The 15,507-nt window shown below is 43.1% G+C and overlaps 1 protein-coding gene across 3 annotated transcripts in view; it reads left to right on the top strand.

Annotated features, from left to right (window-relative positions):
- The window catches only part of RAB44 (RAB44, member RAS oncogene family), a 31,014-nt gene extending 16,186 nt beyond the window's left edge, over window positions 1–14,828 (top strand). For all 3 annotated transcript variants that reach the window (XM_082228436.1, XM_082228434.1, XM_082228435.1), the window contains 9 exons: window positions 941–1,125; window positions 1,779–1,827; window positions 2,740–2,822; window positions 3,740–4,920; window positions 6,776–6,857; window positions 6,943–7,057; window positions 9,841–9,942; window positions 11,413–11,489; window positions 12,707–14,828. In XM_082228436.1, the coding sequence (XP_082084562.1) occupies window positions 941–1,125; window positions 1,779–1,827; window positions 2,740–2,822; window positions 3,740–4,920; window positions 6,776–6,857; window positions 6,943–7,057; window positions 9,841–9,942; window positions 11,413–11,489; window positions 12,707–12,794 (1,962 nt within the window). In that variant the 3' untranslated portion in view covers window positions 12,795–14,828. The remainder of the gene's footprint in view (window positions 1–940; window positions 1,126–1,778; window positions 1,828–2,739; window positions 2,823–3,739; window positions 4,921–6,775; window positions 6,858–6,942; window positions 7,058–9,840; window positions 9,943–11,412; window positions 11,490–12,706) is intronic.
- Window positions 14,829–15,507: the final 679 nt, after the last annotated feature.

Genomic DNA, 15,507 nt, shown 5'->3' with positions numbered 1-15,507 from the left:
TTTGGCCACCTCATGAGAAGAGAAGACTCCCTGGAAAAGACCCTGATGTTGGGAAAGATGGAGGGCACAAGGAGAAGGGGACGACAGAGGATGAGATGGTTGGACAGTGTTCTCGAAGCTACGAACATGAGTTTGACCAAACTGTGGGAGGCAGTGGAAGACCAGTGCCTGGTGTCCATGGGGTCACAAAGAGTCGGACATGACTAAATGACTAAACAACAAAATTGTCCAGGGTGTGATGTTTGATACCCTGAGATAAGGCACTCCAGGAAGAAGAATCCTGGGACCTATAGTTTACGTTTCACAGAACTACAATTCCTAGCACCTTTAACCAACTACACTTCCCAGGATTCTCCTTTCTGGAAGGGAGAGGAAATGTGCTTTCAATGTATGATGTGAATGCAGCACTTGTTAGCCTTTGGCCCTGGTCAAAATGGCTTCAGTCTCCAGTGTGTGAGAGAGAAAGACAGAGAATGTGAATCAAATGCAAGGCAGATATTTTCAGCCGTTTCATTGCTTTTCTACTGACCACCTGAACATAGCTGTCAACATTTCCCTTTTTTTAAAGGAAATTTCCTTTATTCCAAATAGGATTCCTCGCAAGAAAAGGGAAAAGTTGACAGCTATGCACCTGAAAGGAGTTTGAGAACCTCATGTCTAAGAGGCTTGACCATTTTACTTGTAGAAGGGTCTAGCCCATGCAGAAGATAGACAAGTAATAAAGTAAATAAATTGAAATGTCAATCTCACATTTTCTGCAAGGTTCTTCCCCCATTTTTATCCTCACAAGAAGAACTCCATGAATGTAAGTTAGACTGAGAGACTGTGACTCTGTGAGCTTTGAATCCTGTTCTTCTTCTAGGTACTAGTCTAGCACTGTAACCACCACACTGCTAGTTTTCTTTTACTGCATTGAACACTTTCTATATTCCTTTCTCAGCTTGAGACACAGTTTCTCAGCCTTAGAGAAAAGCAGCATGTGGCCAGTACCCAAACCCAGGAGCTCAAACAAACCAACATGGCCCTTGAGGTCCAGCTACAAAAAACCCTCAATCAGCTTCAAAAGACCCAAAGGCAACTGGATTTCATGAGGGGTAGAGTATCTCAGTTACACAAAGAAGAGAGGTAAGTCCTAACGACCACAGTGTCACCTTTTTTGGGGGGGTGGGGAAGATACACTGTAGAGAACCCCTTTTGTAGCCTAACTTGTGGCAGCTATTTCATTTGAAGGCTTTCCAAGGTCCAACAAACTAGCTTTGATCTGGTGGAAAAGAGAGTGGCTTCCCCAGAGACACTTGCACTGGGAACTAAGTGTTGCATCATCAGAACACCTACGGCCCCTGACATTTGTTCATTCTATCCATTAGTCAGATTTGATGATGAGGTAAAAGCAGAATAGCTCAGCAGACCGGACTATTTGCTGCCCCTTGGAAAGGTTGGTGGTGGTTAGGCTATTCTGGCCATTGCTTCTGTCAGGGATACCTCTTCCTGAGGTACACCTCTCAAAAGATGTCACTTTCCCAAAAAAGCTACAGCATAAATTGAGTGGAGCGGTTCCACTGTCCCTCACAGCCCCCTTGAGATAACATGCACTTCCTGCTTGCACTGTCCCACTTCCTGTTGGTACCATTCCATTTCCTGTTGGCATCCTGCCATCCTCAATATATGCCGTTACACGCATTGCGGCACTATTGCTGCTACTAGGCTTGTGCCCCTGTAGAAGCAACTCATTTTAGTATACAGGGACAGTGACCATGTATCCCTTCTTTCCTTGGCAGTGGCAGACCGCCAGAGGAAGTCTCTGTCAAGACTGCTCAGAATCAACAGGTACTTCTTAATTGTTCACCTTGCATCCTTTGTCAATCAGAACTGACCCCCCCCCCAATGGGGTGGCACCATAATTAGCAACCTAAGTGTTGCCCTGGAAAGGCTGCCTAGCTATGAATACTGTATATTAATGCATCCGACATAGTGCTTTCAACCAGCAGGTAGGATTATGGGAGAATCTAAGCTCTCATGGGCCCTGGGGATAGTATCTAGCACCCTACATGTATAGTAGCACCATTAGAGAAATCTGGTTACATTAAATCAGGCTTCCCCAAGCATCTGTTAACCAATGTACATTTTTTTCTTCTGAACCGAAATTGGAGGCACACTTCACTCAAACTATCCAAAATGATTAATGCAACACAATCCTTGTGCATATTTACTTGGGAAGTAAGGCCGCTTAAGTTCAAGGGCGTGTGTAGAGAATTACAACCTTAGATAGCGCTCCTATGCACACTTACCTGGGAATAAGTCCCACTGAGGTCAATGGGGCTTCTATTGGAGTCTTTTATATAGTAATTGATTTTATAAAACTTATATACCACTTGATTGTAGAAAAAACCCTCAAAACGGTGTGTAGACATGCATAGGGATTTACAGAGGTAAAAGAGACCAATTTTCATTAGAGGCTATCTCCCATATCTCTGCATGAGTCAGTGTTCTGGACATGCCTTCTGTGCACTGCAGATAGAGGCAAAACCAGAGCAGTGACTTGTGATGAGATTCAACAGGCAGCCTCTTCTAAGTGTGAGCGATTCCTCCCCCCACATGTGTGATTAGAAATAGGCAAGACCAGTGCAGTAGATCATGCAGAGATTCAACAGGCATCCTCCCCCATAAGTGGATACTGAAATTGGTAGTAAGTGATCCTTATTTCTTTTTCTGCCTTTATCCCATTGTGATTCTTCTAAGGGTCATCTGAGTGCAAATGAGATGAGCTCCTCTGAATTGGTAGGAAAATTTGGATACAATCCACTGGACAGCTCTGCTCAGAAGTAAGTACCAAATACTCCTTTAATACATTTAAGTGAGGAATGCTAGTGGCAGCGGTCTTCGTTGAAGCTGGGTCCATGCTCTGGCACTGAAGCAGTTACGTTATTTCTATCTGCAGCCCTGATATTCTCATGACCTTTCACATACGCCACACCCAGAAAGCCAAATGCATGTTTGAAAAGTATCCTGGGGCCAAATGGATTAGATTAGATCAGATTTAATATTTGTAGGCAGCTTTGCCAATGACAAAGCTGATCTCAAAGTGGTTCAAGAACAATAAACAGAGCTTCCCCCACTGACATTCCATCATTAGACAATTAATAATAATAATAATAATAATAATAATAATAATAATAATGTCCCACCACATTACCATTAAAGGGTTGCCAGCCCCAAGGTGAACCCAGTACATTCATTTGTTTTGTCTGCCTAGCTCTTGAAGAATGCCTCAAAATTAACTTTGGCAGAATTTTTAGCTCTCCCCATAAAATCAAAATACTGCTTATCAGTGGATTGTAAGAAGAGCCGTGGAAACAGACAGAGTTTAGAGCACGGTTGATCTTGAAGATTCTCATATTCTTTAGCGGTTTAATAAATGCCCTGTTACCTCATTTTTGTGGAATGACTCTTAGTTTACCAACACGTTTCTCTTTGGCCTTTTGATATACATTACTGCTTTCATCCCTCACTGTGTTTATAAGAAGAAACATGCATGTTAGAAACAGATATACTCAGTCTTTACTCTGCGAAAGCAGCAAAAATAAGAGCCCAGAAGTCTTGCTGGTGGTTGAGTTAGCATTTCATAGGCCCATGAGATCTTGATGTTCTCCAGCAGGAATTGTGCGCTACTAAGGCCTTGTTTCTTACTTTCCTTATCTTGTACTGAATGAGTGCTGCTCTATCCATCATTTCCCCATAGGGCACCTGGTGGTGTGGCATCAATGGCCAAAGCCGACTCAGAATCTAGAACTACTAGAGTGATCTCCATTGAAGAGGATCCTTGGGTAGACTCCGTTGTAGAACCAGAAAAATATTTCCCACAGGAAGTCGTGGACCAAAGCTCTTTGCTTAGAGAGCTGAATGATGCCATAGCAGCAGTAAACAAGGTGTCTGAATCATCAAACAATCCACAAATAGATAACTTTGGTTTTCAGTTCTTGGGCCAAATTAGAGAGAATGGAAATTCTCAGCAAAGAAAAATGCAGGAAAAAATAACTCCATATGATGCTACCTCCAGAAACCGCGATCTGCAGAAGAGAAGCGCTGAGGCTCTTCCTGGTCGCGCTTCATGGCAAAGAGATGCTCTACTTCAAGAAAGACTAACTTGTGCTCCGGAGGTGAAGAATGCAAACATCTCTGAGCCAAGAAGGGAAGTCAAAACTCTAGAGTCAAAGCAGAGAGGATGTATTCTTGTTCCTGAAGTGCAGTCTTCTGTTTATAAAGAGTTGACAAGTCCAGCCGGTGACTATAAAGAAGACTCGATGCAAGGAAAGACTCTCATTTTAGAACAGGCAATCCAACTTCACAAGCAAGTTTTAAAGTGCAGTGGTATCAGCCGGACTCAATGGCCACCTGCAGATTCTGAGCAGAGAGTGGTAAAGCAATCTCCAGAAATTAAAACATCAGAGAAAAAGATACCTGAGACTCAACACCCATCAGTGGAAGATACGCCGCCTGCTCATTCCTCACCCAGAATAGCCCTACCGAAGTTGGATGAAAGATGTGAGCCAGAGATCTCCGTTTTCCAAAACCACCAGTTAGAGAATATGCTCCAACCAGAGATGCAAACACAAACCACGGAGGGTCTAGAAGTAACATTATCAGAAGACAAAAGAGAAGGATGCATGGATTTGCCAGGGTGTAGGAAGAATCAAGAGGTCAGGGTAGAAATGGATGAGGAAACAAATGTCAAAGCAGAAGCTGCAGACTATCCAGTGGATGTGGATGCAAAAGAAACTTCTAAAGACACTGCAGCTGTTTGCCTTTGTCCAGACCACGTGTATAACGTGCTCTTTGTTGGAGACTCTAATGTTGGCAAAACGTCTTTTTTGCACCGACTGCAAGATGATTCCTTCGATGCAAATATGACTGCGACTGTAGGTATGAATCCATCTTTCACCAGCAGGTAACAAAAGACACTGGGTTGTCTTTCCTATTGGAGCCAATTCCTAGGGGCCAAGGGGGCTTTGCCCCCCAATAAGATATTTGAGGGAGCCAGGACCCCCCAGATTGATGGGGATTGCCATTCAAATGGTGTGTGTGCACTGCATCATGCGATCAATTATGCAGGATGGGGCTTACCTGCCCCCCCATATTTTATTCAAGTTGGCACCCCCACCCCTAGGCTAGACGTGTTTTTATTTCTAAGGCTCCTAGCCTCATGGGGTGTGTTGTCTCTGTTCTAATCTCAGTGAGCATTTGTGTATATTGGATATACAATATAACACTCCAATATTAGAGATTGACCTGCATTTTTCTTATTGTTGGTATTATTTTGCTTGAAGTTTTACTTTTGAAAAGAGTATCACCAGAGATATTCCATTATTTTCCACAATTGAGCATGGTTTTCTTAAAAGAAAACATTCACTTGAAGGGAAGAGCATGGTTTTAGAATGAGAGGAACCAAGTGGGAGTTGAGCGACCGATTCTCTTGTAAGTCTGTCGCAGGCATCTGCATAACCAAAAGCAAATTAGAAGACATAATTTGTTTTCCTGCCCTATTTGGGGCTGGGGAACACCACCCAGGTCACTGTTTGTCTTCACATGCAAGGTAATTGGTCCTAGGGCGCATTCTAAAGGCATGCAATGTCATAACTTTGCTTAAGCTAAGTAGGTATCGGTCCGGTCAGTGTCTAGATGGGTGATTGCAATACACCCACTAACTTGGGTTCTGTGAAGACAGGTGAGATATAAATGTAACAGAATTGAAACAAATAAATAGTTCAAAGGATTTTTTTTTAACTCTCCCTGTGTTAAAACAACTACCCCAAAACCCTTGCTAAGCAGGCAGTGGCGTAGCGTGGGGGGTGCAGGGGGGCCCGGCCGCACCAGGCCAACATCTGGGGGTTAGGGGGCGCAAATCCACAGGTTAGGGGGTGCAAATTACTTGCCTTGCCCCGGGTGCTGACAACCCACGCTACGCCACTGTAAGCAGGCAAATACACGGAGTCATACCAAAAATCAGCTCCAGCTTTTTCAACAGCCCTAGGGCAAGATGTCCTTGGTGGGCTCTCTTCCCTGAGTTAGTCTACCTCCTTTGCTGTCCCATCTCCCTCTGGGCTCACATTTGCACAACCGCCCAGAGAGAGAATGCAAAGCCAACTGAAGGATGCTGCTCTGCCTCCTCACTCTTGTCGCTTCATGCATGCTCAGAGAGGGGAACGACAGGAAGGGCTAGAAGTAGCAGGGCTAGTAGGAGGCTCTGGGGTGACAATGATCCCCCTGCAAGGTCCTTTGCCTTGGCAGATGCCCAGCTACGCCTACTCCTGATGCCTGACCTCCTCTGTCCCACCCCAGCCCCTGTCAGTAAGTTAAATTTAACCAAATGGCCACAAGGGGTCCCAATCCCAATGTAATTTGAGCCATGTAGAAATTCAAAGGACTGCAGCAGGAAGAGTATTTTTTATCTCTAGGGCATTTCCAGCTCATTTCCTCCTAGCGTGGCCTTTTTTTATTTGTATGAAGGTTAGTCAACTCTAAAATAGAAGGAAGTCAAATCCATTACTCCGTGTCAGGTTTTACACCTGCAAAATTCAGATAATAAAACTGAACAAGTTTCTCAGTGTTCTGCTACCTTTGCTTTTATTAATCTCCCCAAAATTCAGGGATGGAAGTGCTAGAGCCCTGCTGCGTTTTATTCTTATCAGTACAGTTACAGCTTGTGCTTTTCAGCTCTTTGAAGTGGTTGGAGATGTGAAGTGAACTTGATTGTAAATGGCTCCAATGTATCCCTTAGGAATGGACTATCGAATCAAAAACCTCTTTGTGGATAACAAGTGCTTTGCTTTACGCCTGTGGGACACAGCCGGCCAAGAAAGGTAGTGTAAGGTGCTGCATCTAGAAAAAGAAATAAAGAAATTATAAAAATGTTGCAGAAAAAGTACACATTTCTCCCCAAAACAGATACTACAGTATCACCAAGCAGTTCTTCCGCAAGGCTGATGGAGTTGTATTGATGTATGACATCACCTCAGTACATAGCTTTGCAGAGGTGAGGTACTGGATGAATTGTATCCAGGTAAGGAGAACAACTCTCTTCCATTATTGGTTGGCTTTTGTTTTCCCTGCTTTAGCTCTTGGTGATTGGGTGATTGCATTGTTGAGTTTGGACAATGCAGTCCTGTGTGTGTTTAATGAGAGGTAAGTCTCACTGCGTGGGTGGCACTGTGGGTTAAACAACAGAGCCTAGGGCTTGCCAATCAGAAGGTCAGTGGTTCAAATCCCTGCGACGGGGTGAGCTCCCGTTGCTTGGTCCCTGCTCCTGCCAACCTAGCAGTTCGTAAGCACAAAGTGCAAGTAGATAAATAGGTACCACTCCGGCGGGAAGGTAAACGGTGTTTCCGTGTGCTGATCTGGTTCACCAGAAGCAGCTTAGTCATGCTGGCCACATGACTCGGAAGCTGTACGCCGGCTCCCTCGGCCAATAAAGCGAGATGAGTGCTGCAACCTCAGAGTCGTCCGCGACTGGACCTAACTGTCAGGGGTACCTTTACCTTTACCTTTTAAGTCTCACTGCATTCAGTTATGTTTTCTTCCAGTAAAGGTGCTGAGGATTGCAGCCTTATCCACCTCTCTGTGGTGTTATTCCCATGCCATGGGCTTAGCCAAGGGGGGCAAGGAGGGGCAGCTGCCCTCCCAAATCAATAAAAATACATAGCTATCCGAGGTTCTGCCCCGCCACCAACAAAAGGCCTGCCTCCCTTAACAAAAGGCCTGCCTCCCAAAAAACACCAAAAATCCTGGTTACGCCCATGTCCCGTGTGGCTACAACTGCAGACCTGATTAACAACAGTACATGCTGAGTCATCATGAGATACATTTGCTGACTCGTTCTTGTCATGGAAGTTGCAAACTAGAAAAATCCGTACTGCTTTTTTTAGTATATATTCTAGAAAGTGCATGATTGGTAATTAAAATAGCAAAGGGTCCATGATTGTTAGAACTAACAGATGCTGGAAAAGTACAGATGCTGGAACATACATGAGTTCTTTTGCTTGGCTAGAATGTCTCACTGAACTGCAATAATGCCTTCTTTTTGCTTGTGTGGATGAAGGATGGAGAGTTGTGTGTGTAGAAACTTCTGGCTTTTGCATGGTTGGAATGTACTCTACTATACAAAGGTAAGAGTCAGATCTGTTGCTATGCCCATTCTTGCCTCTGGCCACACCCACCATGGCCATGCGGTCCCCAGAAGGTTGCTCAGAAAGAAGTGTGGCCTTTGGGTTGAAAAGTGTTTCCCATCCCTGGGACAGAATGTTGAACTTAAATCAAATGCCTTAAATCAAATCCTGGGCAAGAAAATCCCTTCACCCATAAAATGGGGGCCATTCCTGGTCAGTCTGACCTTCACAAGACCGTTATGAAGTTTTATTTATTTGATTTTTTTAGTCACTTTTCTACCACAGAGTGACCCAAAATGACTTAACATTAAAACCAATTGAAAACATCTAATAATTTTTTTTAAAGCACAAATTTTTAAACAGACGTAACAGATCGGGACTTACTGATCTCACTAAAAGAGGCCACAATACCACCCTTAAAATTAAGAGCCAAGAGGTGGGTAAAGAGAAGAGTCTTTGCCTGACACCTAAAGAAAAAGACAGCACTGAATAGAGCATTCCACAAGTAGGGGCCACCACTGAAAAGGCCCAAGCTCATGTTGCTACCCCCCAAACCTCTTGTATAGGGGGCAGATGAAAAAGGGCTCAGATGATGACTGGATTTATGCCAGGATGTGGGGAGAGGCGATCCTTGAGACCCGAGCAGCATTAGGCTTTATAGGTCAAAACCAGCACTTTGTATTGATCCTGGAAACAAATTGGTAGTCTGTGCAGTCCTGCTAGAATTAATGCTATATGTTTAGACTGTCTGCCCCATAATTCTATGCCACAGAATTCTATACCATCTGCAGTTTCCAAACCACTGTTTGATGAAATATGGGGAAGATTTTGATTAGATTAGATAAGATAAATTTATTGTCATTGTCCGTATATACACAGTATACACAACAACGAAAATCAAACACCCACCCAAAGACCGGGTACACATATACATTTGCACGTATCTCCGAACTCTCATCCTATTTAGACATAATCTATAAAACATAACATAATCCAGAATATAGCATGACCTATTAAAGGCATAACATAACCTAAAACCTATCTCATTCCTTCCACTCCCTACTTACTAAACCTTGCAACTGGCCCTGAGATCATTATTTAGTGCAATCAGAGCTCTTGGATAGAAACTATTCAAAACAGAGGTGCTCCTGTGCTTAATACTAGAGTAGAAGAATAGTAAGGTCCCATTCTCACTGTCTGCGGCCTATCAGTCAGGAAATTCCTTACCCACAGACAGATCTTCTGATGTATACCCAAGTTGGTCATTTTAAGAAAAAACCTGTCTGGCAGAATTGTATTGAAGGCAGAACTGTAGTCCACAAACAACAGCCTTGCGTAGGTTCCCTGTCGTTCTAGATGACTCAATACAGTATGGACGGCGATGGAAATAGCATCATCAGTAGATACGTTTCTTCTGTATGCAAACTGGAACGGGTCTAATTGCCTATTCTAAGAGATATGGCGACTCAGGTATCTAAAATATGGATGCAAAAATGAGTTGAGAGAAGAGGACCTCTCATATTTTCAACGTACTTTGATTTTCTTAATTGTCAGGAGCTAGGAAGGATTATTTTGTAGCCTATCCTATTTGTAGCCTCTGTAGAAATGCAATAGACGGTCCTTTATTGCTGTCATTTTGGCTTCAGCTCATATTTGAAGAAGCATGTGCGTTTCTTCACAGGAAGGAGCAGAAGATGGAGTTGTTATCCTTCTGCTTGGTAACAAAACAGACTGTGCTGCAGAAAGAAGAGTCACTTCAGAGGACGGTGCATACTTGGCCAAGGTCTACCCTTAAGTTTTCCACTTATCTTTGTAATTCCTTCTCCCCTGAGTTTGGCAAACCAAAACAAAGTCAGAATAAATTAAAAGTAATATAATGTAGTGCTGCTTTTGAGGTTGATTGATTTAGGCCAGAGGCATAGGAAAAAATCAAATGCACATATATGACTCATGTGTTCACCTATGGCTTGGAAGTGACCACAAAATCATAATGCTCTCTTCCTCTTATTGCTTTTTTTGCTTCTCTTAACTAAATCCAATTGTGCATAACGACATCAGGATGTAGGAAGAGCCCTGTGGGATCAGGCCCCAAGCCCGTTTAGTCCAGCTTCCTCTTTCCAACATTGGTCAACCTACAAGGATATTAGCTTAGTAGAACTGTGCAGCTTGTGATCCTCAGCAACTTAGTTGCAAGGATCACATGGATTCTTGATTACCAGTTGTAGCTGACAAAAACAACATTTTGAGGGCAAAAACCACCACACAGTTAAGAAACAAACTAACATGCATGGATTTTTACTGGGTGGGTGGAGTTGCCATTAAGATGGTGGTCAGGAGTCTTGGGACCTCATCAAGAGATTCTGATGCTCTGGTATAGGTGAACACGTGGGCTCATTCTGTGTTTTTCTCCATAGGCAATGGCATGGGGGGGGGGGACAGCGACAGGCTGCCTTTTATATCTTTTTTAGGGACGCAGGTGGCTCTGTGGTCTAAACCACTGAGCCCCTTGGGCTTGCTGATCAGAAGGTCAGTGGTTCGAATCTGCTCAATGGGGTGAGCTCCCCTTGCTTTGTCCCGGCTTCTGTCAACCTAGCAGTTCGAAAGCATACCAGTGCAAGTAGATAAATGGGTACTGCTGTGGCGGGAAGGTAAATGGCCTTTCCGTGCGCTCTGGCACTCATCAGGGTGTCCCGTTTCACCAGAAGCGATTTAGTCATGACCCAGAAAGCTGTCTGACAAACTCCAGTTCCCTCGGCCTAAAAGCGAGTTGAGTGCCACACCCCATAGTCGCCTTGGACTTAACTGTCCACAGGTCCTTTACCTTTACCTTATATCTTTTAAACCATGCACCTTCGTCTGAGTCTTGACTCTTTTATGAAGAGGTAGGATAACTTTGATGGAGAAGTACACTGGACTAGTATTTTGCACTCCATGGGCATGGATCCTTCCCACTCCCCCTGACAGCTCACTCAACATAAGCCTTTGCCCAAATGTCATGAATAATTTGCTCTGTCTGTGGCAAAATTTGCCAAGATAATTTGGTCAAAGATGAGATGTCAGGGGTAGGATGGATCTCTACAGCAGGAATAGAGTCATGTTTGATCGTGTTCATGGTAAAAATGTGTAGCTACGAGGTCAGGTGGTGGAGCTGAAAGTTGTTGTGTTTCCACAATTAGGCATAATGTTTTTCAACTACCACTGCTTTAAAGGATGTGCATTTGTTTGTTTTGCTCTCATATTTTTTTTTTGCCAGGAGTATGGACTCTCATTTAATGAATGCAGCGCTGCCTTAGGTCAGAATGTGACTGAATCCATGGTCAAATTGGTAAGGTGGGTAACTGGTGGCTCTTCAGCAAATAGCATGGACTTGGTGTGGCATGGTGTGGCAGCAGACGGTGTGGTGGGGCTGTGTCATTCACCAGGTCTCTGTACAGCTGAGTTGATTCAGCATACTGGGACTCGGAAGAGGAGGGGTGCACAGTGAGGATGGCATGGTGCAAACCTGCTGGCAGGAGTGCCAGATTGGCTCCACTAGTGTGTTTGCACCATGCCAAACATGCTGCCATCATGCCTCTTCCTCCTTCCATCCTGGTGCAGTCCAGAGACTCAGCCAAATGGAGGTACACTGCTGGACAGGAGTTGTTTTGTTTGCCATGAGCAGCAGCACAGACAATAACCAATGTAGTCACACAGTCATTATAACAGCAATAGATGAGAACATCTTGAGGGGAAAATGTGTTTTCCCAGGTACCAAATATAGAACACCAAACATTCTACAAAGGGATGATGCAGTAAATTATTATGCAGAAGTTTTTCTTCCGAATAGGAATTTTGTAACACAAGAAATAGCCCATCCACATTTCAGTAAACTGTTTTTAAGGATTGCCTGAATGTGATTGAAATTGTACCTATGTTCACACAGAACACTAAACCTGGGTTTAGAGGTACATGGGTGACTCAGCTTCCACAAGCCCAACATTGGCCTTACAGTAAAGCGTTAGGAATGTAGACTGTTAAATCTTTTGCACAACCCATTTAGTCCACTTGCAAAAGTGCTCTTCTCATTCTACCCCTCTTCCGGTGAACAGACCACACACTGTTAAGTAAATTTTAAATGCTTTATGAACAAAACATTCCAAAGGTCAGATTCATGCGTTTATGCAAGCAGCAGTAGGAGAACAAAGGCAGAATATTCTTGGGTAGAAAATACAAATACGGTGTTCCAAATATGAGCTGTAAGCCTGGAGCTTGCTTAGACACATCTTCCTTAGCCAGTGACGTGGTGCAGAGAGAGAGGGAACAGGAAGAGAAGACTTCACTTCCTCCTTCACTGGAGAAGAGGGGGTGTAACCTAGCTGAGTCTAGGAAACTAAATTTGTGGTCTTTACCCCTTCTTGCACCAACTAGCAGTCATGCAGTTATGTTTGACTGCAATTTCCCACAAAACCATGCTTTAGCATTGTGTGAACACAGTGTGAGAGCTTCTGAAAATCCTCTAGACTTGAGCAAAATACTTAACATGTTTCCCTCTATGTTTATCATGTCAGGTTGCTGAAAACTCATGAAGATAAGTTCAAGCAGGAGATTTTGGAGCTTTCAGCGCCATCTGGAAAGAAAAGAGGATGCTGCTCATAACCAAAAGGCAAAAGATGAGATGTTTAAAGCTAATGGCTTTCAACAGATCCTTATGGCTGTTATGCGGTTAGACATGTTTTGTTCCCCCCTTGAGTCTGGTGCTCAGTCCACCTTATATAGAATGGGAACCTTGCCAATTTACATTGGCCAGATTTTACATTGGTGTCCCAAGGCAGCTTTCAAACCTTATATCCCTCCAGATCTGTTCTTTGCTCTGTAAACTTTCTTGACAACAGGCCAGAGAAGAATCTCTAGTTCATTCCAGTAATTTCCGCCTCCCAATACCAAGCTAGTTGCTATAAGCAATTATCTCCTGAAAGATGTGCCTTATTATGCCAATCAACAAACATATTCTGATTCTGAACAAATTAGTTGTTTTCTCCTTCTCTTTTCATTCTTATATAACTCTGTAAGCTTTGCATATTAATACACTTTCAATTCCTACGCTGTCATGGTTGGTAAATTCTTTCTCAATGTTTTGTGTAGCATGATTTTGCTGTTAATAGAGGGGTGGTACTTGGAGTAAAGCCTTAGAAGCTGATCTGAGGGCACAGGCAGGTTCATATAGGACAAAGCACTCACTAAAGCACATGGTCCTCAACAGTTTTACAAATATGTTAAAATAATAAGAATAATCAGTATAGATTCACTTTTAGAAAAAATGTAAGTATGTGGTATTCAAGTTAAACAAGAACAGTTGCAAAGCTATAATGTTTTCAGCTGGAAAACTGTAATGCAGAGCATTCCAAACTGTATGTAGCAACACGTTAATGTGTCGGCTGCAGTGTGTAGGTGTGTTGCACGAACACTCTTATAAAGGGTTAGTTTAACCTCTGGTTTGCTAGCAAAACTGAATTACTGTGCTGCGAAATGATGCATGTCTAAAAAGTGTGTCACCAACATTAAAAGTTTGGAAAGCTCTACTGTTATGTTATACGTTTCCAAGCACAATTCAAAGTGTTGGTGTTGACATTTAAAGCCCTAAACGGCCTCGGCCCAGTATACCTGAAGGAGTGTCTATACCCCTATTGTTCTGCCCAGACGCTGAAGTCCAGCGCCGAGGGCCTTCTGGCGGCTCCCTCACTGCGAGAAGCAAAGCTACAGGGAACCAGGTAGAGGGCCTTCTTGGTAGTGGCGCCCGCCCTGTGGAACACCCTCCCATCAGATGTCAAAGAGATAAACAACTATCTGACACTTAGAAGACATTTGAAGGCAGCCCTGTTCAGGGAAGTTTTTAATGTGTGATATTTTAATGTATTTTTAATCTTTGTTGGAAGCTGCCCAGAGTGGCTGGGGAAACCCAGCTAGATGGGCGGGGTACAAATAATAAATTGTTGTTGTTCTGGTTGTTGTTGTCAGATCCCCTGCTCCTTTCTACCACCCTTTGTTTTTCCAACATCCATGTATAGCTGGGGTGCTGCACATAGACAAAAAAGGTTTCTTGTAAATGCTATTTCAGTCATGCACAGAAGGCGGCGCTTTTCTTGCTTCTAGCTACCCTTTTCCAAAGGGATATAGCAGAAGGTGACTGTCTTACAATTGCTTGATTTTCTCCGTAAGATGGCAGCAAACACAATTTAAAATTCACCATTGATTGTATTAACAAGGTTGGGTCAATCTGAATTTCTTCCAATTTGAATTTCTTGAAATCTGTAAACAACTTAAAAATCAACAACGGTGAAATTAGTTTTCTAATGAAAACAGCTGTTTATAAGCAAATTCCACAAGTATGAAGAAAATCCACATGCTAATCATAAATCAGCCTGTAAACAAGAACAAAACACTGTGTTCAGTGTCTGTTCAGAGATAATGACAATAATTGGAGCATAAATAGTGCCAAGTATGCTGCATTTTAAATATTGTTTTGCTTATAATAATAACTTGTCTCTCGACTCTGCTACAGCTTTGGACTTGCGTTTGCAGGCTCAAAGATTAAAATATCATACCATCTGACAGGAAACATCAGCTTAAAAAATATTCAGCTTTGTGGCTCTAAAATATTTTTTGATGACAAGGGTGCTATTTTTGTGGTCATCATAGATTCCCAACTGGGAAGTGAAAATTCTGCAGAAATCTGGCCCTCAAATGAATACAAAGGGAAATGAATAATAAAGTAATTAAAAGAAATGTGAGGGGGCAGCCTTGGACCCTCCGTTGGAAAAATCCCTGGGATGGATTTTTTTTTTTAAGTCTCCTGGAATGCACCCTCCAACCCTAAGGCCAGGATAAAGATGTTAGGGCAGGGGTAGCAAACATGGTGCCGTCCAGATGTTGTTAGACTCGAGCTCCCATCAGCCTATTTCACAATCAAGGATAATGTGAGTTAGTACAACAATATCTGGAGGGCACCACATTGGCAATCCTTGTTAGAGGCTTGAACAGGCCACTAATCTCTTCATCCCCTCCCTGCCAACTCAATCTCTTTTTCTTTTTCCAAACTTTTTCCCACTTCAACTAGAGCATAGGAACTTCAGAGGGAGTATGCAGTGTGAAACATGCTATCACTTGTGGACTGAAAGAAAACAGAGGAGCTTTATCATATTGTGTTAACTGGCCTAACAATTCCTGTGTTATCAACTGTTTGATGGTTTAACTGGTTAATTGTGTAATTATTATCACTGTACTCCCCCCCTGCATTTCATTTCCCTTTGACCTCACTGTTTATAATTCCTCCCACCCCACCCCATACCATACCTGCAAGTCAAGATAACAA

Source organism: Podarcis vaucheri (assembly GCF_965113315.1).
Source record: "Podarcis vaucheri genome assembly, chromosome: 6".
Classification (NCBI taxonomy): domain Eukaryota; kingdom Metazoa; phylum Chordata; class Lepidosauria; order Squamata; family Lacertidae; genus Podarcis; species Podarcis vaucheri.
Note: the sequence above shows the minus strand (reverse complement) of the source record. Positions and strands in the feature narration are given on the sequence as shown.